At 31.3% G+C, this 10,564-nt stretch overlaps 1 protein-coding gene across 2 annotated transcripts; it reads left to right on the top strand.

Annotated features, from left to right (window-relative positions):
* Window positions 1-266: 266 nt before the first annotated feature.
* LOC107860825 (UPF0481 protein At3g47200) lies at window positions 267-6,571 on the top strand. Of its 2 annotated transcripts, XM_016706315.2 has the most exons (3): window positions 274-317; window positions 5,016-5,472; window positions 6,028-6,571. In XM_016706315.2, exons 2-3 carry the CDS (start codon window positions 5,056-5,058, stop codon window positions 6,376-6,378), a joined length of 768 nt encoding a protein of 255 aa, XP_016561801.2. In that variant the 5' UTR covers window positions 274-317; window positions 5,016-5,055; the 3' UTR covers window positions 6,379-6,571. The 2 variants fall into 2 exon arrangements, with proteins under 2 accessions (XP_016561800.2, XP_016561801.2); XM_016706314.2 differs by having other exon boundaries at window positions 267-317; window positions 5,016-6,571.
* The last annotated feature ends 3,993 nt before the right edge of the window (window positions 6,572-10,564 follow it).

Below are 10,564 nucleotides of genomic sequence, written 5' to 3'. Positions count from 1 at the left end.
ATAACTTACTAAATATTTAAAAAGTACATAAAAATATTATAAGTCATAAAATACTTAATAAGAGTAAAATATTTGGAAAATACTTCTTTTAACTCCATACAGTAATCGTAACAAATAAATTAAAATGGAGAGAATATATTTCTACATTACTTTTGAAAGCATTCCAATGACACTTTAACATTTATTCTTTACTATGGAACCAAGGCTTAAAATATTCCATCCTTGAGAACCTTTTAAATATGACTTTAACATATCCTTGAACTGTTATCAAGCATCTCACCAGAAGAGCATCCCAATTCCCAAACGCTAGTGCACTGGTATGTAGATGTCCTTTTTTTAGTTTTCAGGGTGTGCCTCTTAAAGCGTTAATAATTCTTTTTGTGTTTTTAACTCCTTTAAATAATAAATTTTATTTTTTACAAAAGAAATAAGAGATAAGTATTGAAAACTCTTTCAAACTTGGCACAGATTATAATTTTAATTTTCAAACTATTGAAGCTACTAACAGCCTTAAAAACATCCCTCTACGTGGCTTAGTGAATTTAAAAACATTGCTCTTATGTCACACATATGTATATATCAAATTTTCTATTGACGTGGCATACACAGACATATATATATTAAAAAAATATTTTGAAAAAAGATATATAAATATTTTTTCGAAAAATCTTTTTATTTTTACATCGAATACAAGAAATTAAGTAAATTTTTCTTGCAAGTAGAAAAGATTTTTCTAAATGTATTTATATATATCTAATACAAAATTTAAAAAGAAAAAAATTGAGGGGGTGAGGGTAGGAATTTCTTTTGGAAGGAGGGATAGGGAGGCTAGGGTAGGGGGTGGGGATAAGCAAGAAATTTTAATTTTACTTTAAAAATTAAAAAAGAAAATGGGGAGGGGGCTGTGGTACTGAGTAGGGGATAAGGTACTAAAAAAACTTCATTCTTCTCTTCTTTTATTGTTAAATTCTTACCATTCAATTTTTAAAATATATTTTTGATCATGTATATTTATGTGTATGCCATATCTGCAAAAAATTTTAGAGGCCAAATTCATCGACAGATACTCAAACTTATTTCGAAAATTCACGTAGACCCCTCAACTAAGGTATGTATTTATCAGGCCCCTAAACCCCCCAAATTTTGATCCAATTGAGTATTTTTTGCCTACATGGCACATCGCGTGTTGTGTAATCAAGGGAGGCGCGTGAGGAATATTTTTTAGACTAAATCACGAATAAAAATGTGCCAAGTGGCATTGAGGGCCTCAAAATTTTTTTAATAAAACAAAAATCTGATTTTCTTTACTAATTCATTGATTTGAATATTAATAAACCAATTACAAATTCTTTTTAATAAAACAAAAAGCACTGGACCCCAAAAAATTTTTAATAAAACAAAATTTTAATAAAAAATCCTCCAACATTTTTCCAATTCTGATACCTTCTTCATCTTCTTCTCCACCCATCTTCCTCATTCTTTCTTTTTCTTCTTAAAACTTAATTCTACTGGTCATCCAAAAAAAAGGAATAATTTATAAAAAAAAAACTCAAAAATTCACACAAATCTGAATCCATTCACCACCCAAACTGCTAACTCAACTAAATCCACGAAATGATAAACAACCCACATCGATCCAAAATCACAAAAATCTTGATGAAATTCATAATCGAAAACTCTAATTCACCAAAGGGCCATCCAAAAACGACCAAAAACACTAGTAAATGATAAAAATATAAAATAATATTAAATGATACTATTTCCTGGAATATGTGTATAAAAATGATACTATTCACTGGGTATGATTTAACAACTGGGTTGGGGTTGGATTCGTTTGTTGAAGCTTTGTTGGTGCATATGTATGTGAATTGTGACCGTTTGGGATGTGCACGTAAGGTGTTTGATAAACTGCGTGAACTAGATGTGGTTTCTTATCTTAATATGATCATTGGAAAAATGGAGAAAAGGCCTTGTGTATATGTATTAGAGGCCTTTTCTCCATTTTGAAACATAAAATTAGGAAAATCATTTATGGGTTCATGTAATAGAATAAATTTAGAATGGTAGAATTTTGGAGTTGATTTTCTGGCGAGTCTTGTCGGAAAATGTCTACTGTGTTGCTTTTCTCGTGTGTGTGTGAACTGTGAAGGACGATGAGTGTGTGTGAACCCTATGTGTGTGAGAGCTGTGTGTGTGTGTGAACTGTGAGTACGCCGGGGCAGAGGGTGTGAAGATGACGATGAGGTGGGGGTGAAGGGTGCTTTTTTTCTTTTTTTTTTTAATTAATAAATTATTATTAAATAGATAATTAAATAGAAAAATAGAAAAAATAACAATTTCACGTAATAATTTTTTTTTTATACGTGTTTTTTTCTAATTGGTTAATTTTGTCACGTCACGCGAGTGTAACACACTCTCTAGGTACCTTTTGCTGATTGTGTAAAAAAGGCTCAATTGGATCAAAATTCGGGGGGATTAGGGGTCTGATAGGAACAAGCCTTAGTTGAGGGATCTAAGTGAATTTTCAAAACAAGTTTAAGTGTCTGTCGATGACTTTGACCAATTTTATATATATGAACACGTGACATAAGAGAGGTTTTTTAAAATTCACTTAATCAAGTATAGGAGAGTTTTTAAGATTGCCAATAGTTCGAAGACTAAAGTAATAATTCAAGAAAAATTTATCGATATTTCCAATACGTACCTCAGGGAAAAAACTGAAACTAGTTATGCAACTAAACGTATTCCTTATAATACCACGTCAAAATGTATCCTTTCCTAAAATTCTTCTCTTTTCCTTGATGTCTAGAGATGGTATATATTCAATATTTCCTCCTTTCAGTTTTACTTATCATGTCTATTAAAAAAATAATTATTGATATAATTATTTTATCACATTAATTTTATTAATTAATATTCGATATTAGATATTTTAAAGATAATTTGAAGAATAAGTAATTATTATGAAGGGTGAAATATGAAAAAAAATTATATTTTTTTTATATATCAAAAATGATAAATAAAATTAAAAATTTATTTTTGACATAATAAAAATTAGCGAAGAGAGTAATTAAAAGCGTCTTTCTGCATTTCGTTTAAGCCGACTCACTATCATTTTGAAAGTCGAGAGACGAAAATTGATCACTAAAATAATACTTTATTTAAGTCCTGTTTCTGAAAGCTACCTCGAATCAGATTTGAGTGTCACTTTTGGGTGTAGCACAGTTTGGCAGCTAATTACTGTTTAGCAGGAAAATGAGTGTAATTGGGAGAGGCTAATTAGACTTTCCAATTCTTAGGATAGGTGTGAATTAATTGTAACTATATGTTATTCCTTCGTTTCAAACTATCCGTTCCAAATTTTTTAATTTAATTTCTTATTACTTGTCTTTTTTATTAATCAAGAATATATAATTTTTTTCTTGATATTTTACCCTTTGCATTAATTACTTTTTATTCAAATTAAAATGTAAACATTATTTAATAGGGCCACTATTGTAAACTAACTATGTTATTAATTATTTTTCTTAATAAATTTGTCATCTCAATTTGGGACGAGTAATTTGGGATGGAGGGAGTAATTTTTAATTTCATCTACTTTTTTTTTTTGAATTTCTATTTGAATTTCTTTTCATTTTAATTTTAATTTTTTAAAAAGTATTTTTTATTGCTATTATTATTATTATTATTATTATTATTATTATTATTATTATTATTATTATTATTATTATTATTATTATTATTATTATTATTATTTATTTTCTTTATCTAGCATAATTGTATTAGTATTCCAATTTTTTAATTAAAGTATAATTCGTTGTTGAATGATCTTATAAACTTACATTTTCTTTTCTTTAGACTTATATTTATATTAGTCATGTTAAAATTTAACATAAAAGTATTATGTTGACTTTTTTTACTTTTAAATTATGTTGTATTCTCCGCTCTAACTTGTTTGTTTTAGTAGTTTGACATGTTATTTCACATTGTATGTGATTCGTTCTTCCGTTAGAGTGATAGATTATCTTTTTATTAAATGTTTGAATAATTTTATGATATTAATCTTTTTGTCAAACATGAATCTCATGTTCTAAAAAATTAGATGATTTATGATTTATTAAATTAAAATGTACTAATTTAATTTGTAAAATTATATATATATCAACCACTTTTTACAATATAGTTAAAAATATATGTTTATTAAGTAACATATTTTCAAGATACAAGATATATCTTAAATACTTAATTTAATATCATAAATAAAGGACCTTATTTATAAGATATTAATTTAAATTTGTTATAGTTAAATTTTATTTTAAAAATTTAATGTAAATATGTAATTACACTTGTGTGAATGAACAATACACTTGTAATTAAATTATAATGACATTGAAGCAAAGAAATAAGTTATGGTAATTACTAAAAGGGCATATCGGTGCACTAAGCTCCTGCTATGTGCAGAGTTCGAGAAAGGGTCAGATCAAAAGGAACTATTGCACGCATTCTCACCTTATATTTCTACAAGGAATTATTTTCAAAACTAGAACTCATGACCTCCTAGTCACATGACAATAACTTTACCAATTACTCAAAGACCTTTTTAGTAATGTATAATTGTATCTTTGTGATTACTATCCTAATAGTTACACCAATTTTAGTTATGAACTAAAAATTTATATTTGCAAAGTAGTCTTAATGATTGATGAAGAACAAGAATATGAATTTCTTAGTTCCGACCACACCACAACCGCCAATTTTTCCCGTTCACATGATTTCAGTCCCTATAGAAAGACTTATATATAATATAATATAATATAATATATATATATATATATATATATATATATATATATAAAATTTCACTGAAATTAATTTATTCTAGTAACTAATCATACTTTGATTATTTTAATTTCTTTTGTAACAATTTCTTTAACGCATTTGTCACTAATACAAAAATATATACTTAATTTTTTATTTTGAAAAAAGAAATTAAATTACTTTATCTTGCATTGCAGTGGATTGATCGAAAGAGAAATGCCTTTTGATTAGCCAGCTATGCAAATGGTTCCATCATTGATGAGAGAAGAGAATAAGGAAAGTGATGATTATGAACCAAAAGTGGTTTCACTGGGGCCTTACCACCATGGAAAGCATCCGAAGCTCAAGTTCGTTGAGGATTTCAAGCCCGAGGCTGTTAAAATGTTTATTGAAGACAAAAATGATGGTGTCTTCATGCATGCGATTTTAAGAGATATTGGGTACGCTAAAAGTTGTTACCTGGAAAAATTCACCAGTGGGTACAGTGATGAAGTATTTGCTCGAATGATGCTTCAAGATGCATGTCTCATTCTAAATTATATCGGACCAACAACGAAGACTGAGCAGTCACAAAAAAAGATCCGGATAATTAATCAACTTGGTACTGTTGTTTACACAAACATTAGACGTGACATGTATTTGCTTGAAAATCAGGTACCTTTCTATATTCTCAAGATACTGGTTTCCTTGAAATATGGTACTACTCTGGGAGATAAATTGTTAGAGATCATGGAAACCTATTGCTTTAAAATGTTCTTCCCTGATAAAAATTTTGATAAGCCTGATGTCACCAATAATGAGATGGAACCCCCCCACATTCTTGAAATTTTTCGAAGAGTAATTATCACAGGCGTCGATCACGAAAGCACGCCACCTGCAGACCATTGTTGCGATATCAACAACCTGGTATCGTGCCTCGATCACTGTTGCTTCAGTATAAACAAAGAAACAATTATGCCTGGCCGGTACGTGTTTCGTTCAGTGATGGATCTGAAATCAAAGGGCATTGATTTCAGGGCTAGTGGGATTAAATCACTCAAAGGTGTAAGGTTTAGTCCTACTAAATTTTGTCAGTCTGCTATGCTAAAGCTTCCGAGGTGCTATGTTACAATGTACACTAGAGTGTTTTTCATGAACATGATAGCTTATGAGATCTCTCCTAATTTTTTTATGCCTAAATCTATCATTGCTTACGTGAGTTTCATGAAGCTCCTTGTGGTTTCAAAAGAGGACGTGAAGGAGCTGCGAGAGAAGGAAATTATAATTAACAGCTTAGGGAGTGACGAACAAGTAGTTGAACTGTACAATGCTTTGAATACTTATGAGGCGGATGATAGCTCTTCTTACTATGATGTCAAGATGAATATCGAAGAGCACTACAACAGCAAAGTCAAGATGTGGATGGCTGGTCTTAAAGAAAATTATTTTAACAATCCATGGTCTATAATTGCTTTGGTTGGTTCAGTTGTTCTCCTCATTTTAACTATTCTCCAGACATACTATGCTGGCCATGATACTGGTGATAAATGTTGTTCAAAAGGAAAATTTCATCTTGATTAATTATTTATTGATTGCATCATACATACCTCAGTATATATTGCTTTATTGTCTTTAGTTTGATTATTGGACACCCCAATTTTATTTGTGGAACTGTGTTGGGTATAATGTTGTTAGTTTGATTACTGGGTATATTATTGTTATTTAATTATTATTGGACAGCAAGTTTATAAATAATAAAGAAAAATTTTATTTCATTATTTTTAATTCAAAAATGTGTAATGATCCCAGATCTCACTTGGTGAGAATACACTGAGTTTACTGTTGTTGTAAAAAGATATGTAATGTATTAAAATGTCTTTTAAATATTGTGAACTTTGCAATGCCACATGAGATGTTGGAATAAATAAGTCACTATAAAATATAAAAATTAAAAAGTAACATTATATTTGAAACACATTTAAAACAGAATGTAATACGCATTAATAAAAATAAGGGAGTACTACTAAATAAACTATTTTGTCCCGAGTCACTCTCTTTTTTGCAGATCTTTTGATTTTCTTCTCATACATGTACTTGTTGACCTGCTAGGAGTTTACTTAACATAGAAAAGAAACTCAAGTAATCTTTTGAAATTCCATGTAGTTTAATACTTCCTCAGTTTTAAAAATATGTGGTTCTTTAACATTTTTATTTTTTTAAAATAAGTAATGTTTCATATAATCAAGAAGACATCAACGGTGTTCTTTCAATTTGAGGTTTATTTAAATAAAAATAATTTTATATAACCAAAAGTTATTAAAAACTTATGCATTTTTCAAGGTACTTATTAAGGATACCAAGTAAGTGAAAATAGTATTTTTTTTATTTTTTAGGAATAAGTAATTTATTAAGATTGTGCCTAAATTAAAAACTACTTATTTAAAATTAGAGGAAAGTACTATATTTCTAGGTATAATGTTAGCAATTTTTTTTTTTGACTTATTTGTATCACTTAGATATCTGAACATAGTTTTCCATTTGAAAAAACCTTGTAGTAACAAGAAAAAAAACCCTACACCCTCTCTGACGGGGATGATTGCAATTTCATCAGGTGGGGTTTTTCCACCGGAAAATTTTCCACCACTACCATCTCAAAAGCCTCCGGATAATAAAACACCATTATTACAATCACGGATTCCCATTGAATCGCAAAACCAATTTGCCAATTTATTTAAACAATAGTCTCGAGTAAATATGATACCGAAAGTTCCATCCAAACAGGTGATCATGCTGCATGGTGAGCCTAATATCACGTGGAAATCCTCAGAGGTTAAATCGTTGATTGCTCAAGAAAATCTACGATATGCCATCATAGGGAAATTCTCGTTTGGTAAACCCGATATTAACAACTTAAGGAAAACCATTCCTAGCAAATGTGGTATAAAGTAAGGGTGTTAAGTGGGTCAGGCAGGGTCAACTCGGAACTGGCCCGTGAATTTTAGCCTGTTAGTAGGCCGATTCGGATCCGGGCCTGGTTAAACGGGCAGTCCGGTTCCTGGCCCAACAGTAAAATTTTTAAAAATAATCCTGAACTGGCCCACTTAACCCAACTTGGTCCAACCCACCTAAACCCGGTCAAAATCGGTTAAAAATTTGATCAAAATTGGTAAAAAAAAAAAAAAGTTTTCTCTCCAATATACACTATATGTACCCACCTATATACATTTTAAATACGTTAAACAATATATATACACTATGTATGATACGGAACAAACAAGGGAACACCAAAATCAGTCCACAAAATGGAAGAAATTCGTGAACCCTTTGGAGACCAAGTCTCGGCTTCCCAAGAACACAACAACAACAACAAGATAACAAGGTGTTTATTACACCAAATCAGCGAACAACAAACTAGATTAAAAACATAATATGATGAACAAGAAGACACAAGATTTGAATTTAACAATAACAACAAGAACACAAGATTACAACACAAACACTAAACAAGATTACAAAAAGGTAAATGATAGATAGATAGACTACATGAAGGTATAATCTTAAGAACCCAAGAATGGACACTCTTGGACCCTTAACACTACACACAATACTAAACCTATCTCTTACGTGACACAAGATCGGATTCCACCTCTCTAGCATCAATGCTTCCTAGCAAGCAACAACAAAAGAGAATCTATCCTATTGTTGTATCCTAGTTTTGGTGGTAACTCTTCTCACTAGAGAGAGATCTTGTTATAAGACTCACAAATATCATCCAAAAACTAAACTAAAAATCCTACAAAAACCCTACAATGTTCCCTTTATAGCTATTACAAAATATAGGTTAAAATAACCAAAAGGCCCTTCAAAGAGTGGGCACCCATCTAGTGTAATTTATAGGCTGATTTGGGTGCATTTTGGGCCTCTTTTACACTTCAATTGCACGTGCCAAGGCTCGGGTCCAACACGCACTCTCCTAAGTCCATATCCGTGATTATTCACGTATCATTCTCTCTATCTTAAGAGGAATTTGTCCACAAATTCATGGCTTTACCTCATTCAACTGGTCACTTCAAAGGAAGCCTACTAAAAAATAGTCCGCAAAACATAAAGAGCACGAGAGCTCAATAATAACAAGGGACATATCAAAAAACAAGCTAAAAACAACCCATAAGAAATGGACAAAAATAGTCCACAAGCTAGCCAAACTCGAGAGCATAATGACAATAAGTCTCAGATTCAACATCTTTATTTTGGCCCTCTGCTTCCTCTCCCTCTTGAGATTGGCCTTCAATCTCATCTGACTCAAGTCTCCTTCTATCATATAAGCATTGTCGTAGACTTCATATCCTTTATGTCTCTCTCTACCATGTTTCGCTTCTTGGATGTGTCGGTTTTTTAAAAGAAAAGTTTCAGTTGAGAGGCTCGATTTGGTAACGTGGAGCTTCGGTTGTGGAGCTTGGATGAGAGGAAATTAGCTTCCAAGTCCTCCTTATAAGACTTGATCAACTTATGGGAGAAGTAGTCTATCTTGTTCTTAGTTTTAAGGGCTATTTGGATCTTGGCTTGTTGCATTATGTGGTGGTCTTGGAGGATTGGTCATTGGAAGTAAAGTTTCGAGAGTAAAAGCACTAGAGTTTTTTCGACTCTCCATTCGATCCAATCTCTCACGCATAGTTACCACATTCGAGTTAATTTTTTAGGACCCGCATTTGCCCTAGCAAGGTCTCGGGAAAAAGTATCATGGAGGGCCAAAATGGTTTCCAGTATGGCTAAGAAGTTACTTACAAAATAACAACAAGTTAGTTGTACAAGAATGGTCCTCACACTCCCTCTTTATTGTTTTGTCTCTTGGATTTTTTTTCTCACAAGTGTCGTAACCTTGTTTGTACTCCGTGAGGCAGTGAGAGTTGGACCAAGTATTACAACGACTCAAAAGTATAAGACACACAAAGGAACATCTATACGAAGGACGGTTTCAAAACTAACTTACAATCTAAAACTAGCATGTAAGTTAGTAATGGAATCAACAAACTAAACTAAAGAAACAACACAGTGAAACTAAAAGATCAAATTTTGAGCTTAAAATTTTTGTGTGAACAGTAACTTGGGTGACATGGCAGCATACCCCACAATTAGTCACTAGTTGAAGTTTACAAACTTTAGTTACTATGTAATAAAAACAATTGGTTTTGGAGGGAAAGTATATGTCTTAAATCTCCTTTAAGTCTAATCTTCAAAAGGCAAGAATTGACTTTGTACAATTCCCACAAAACAAGGTTCTTGAAACAAGGAAAGTGGTTGAAAAGTAAATGTTAAGTCAACAAAGTGATGGCTCAAGTCTTCTCACAAACAACTTTACAACTTATAGGTTCACCTTTTTGAATCTATGTTACACTTTGGTTGTCTTAAGTTGTAAGGTGAGATGAAGAACAAGATTAAGACCACAACAAACTTCAAGAACACATCAACAACACAACAATAATTTCCACCCCACGGCAAGCTTCAACACACATCACAGCAAATTTTAGTGCCAACACACAGCCAAGGTTCTTTTTGGTGTTGTATTTTGGTTTTAGCAAGGGTGAAGGTTGTGATGAATGTCAAGAACTCAACAATAACTTTATCAAGAGAAACAAAACCACCAAAAACATCCAACCAAGACTATAAAAACAAGTCCACATGTCCAAGAATAACAACTTCAACATACGTCCATGGTCTTGTTCAAAACAACAACATCAATTTTTTTAAAGCTCAAATCCAGATCGAC

Source organism: Capsicum annuum, chromosome 2, assembly GCF_002878395.1.
Source record: "Capsicum annuum cultivar UCD-10X-F1 chromosome 2, UCD10Xv1.1, whole genome shotgun sequence".
NCBI lineage: Eukaryota > Viridiplantae > Streptophyta > Magnoliopsida > Solanales > Solanaceae > Capsicum > Capsicum annuum.
This window is presented reverse-complemented; position numbering and strand designations above follow the sequence as displayed.

Excerpts from the sequence above, each read along its gene's own strand:
- LOC107860825 (XM_016706314.2), top strand. The coding sequence starts at position 5,056 with ATGCAAATGGTTCCATCATTGATGAGAGAAGAGAATAAGGAAAGTGAT.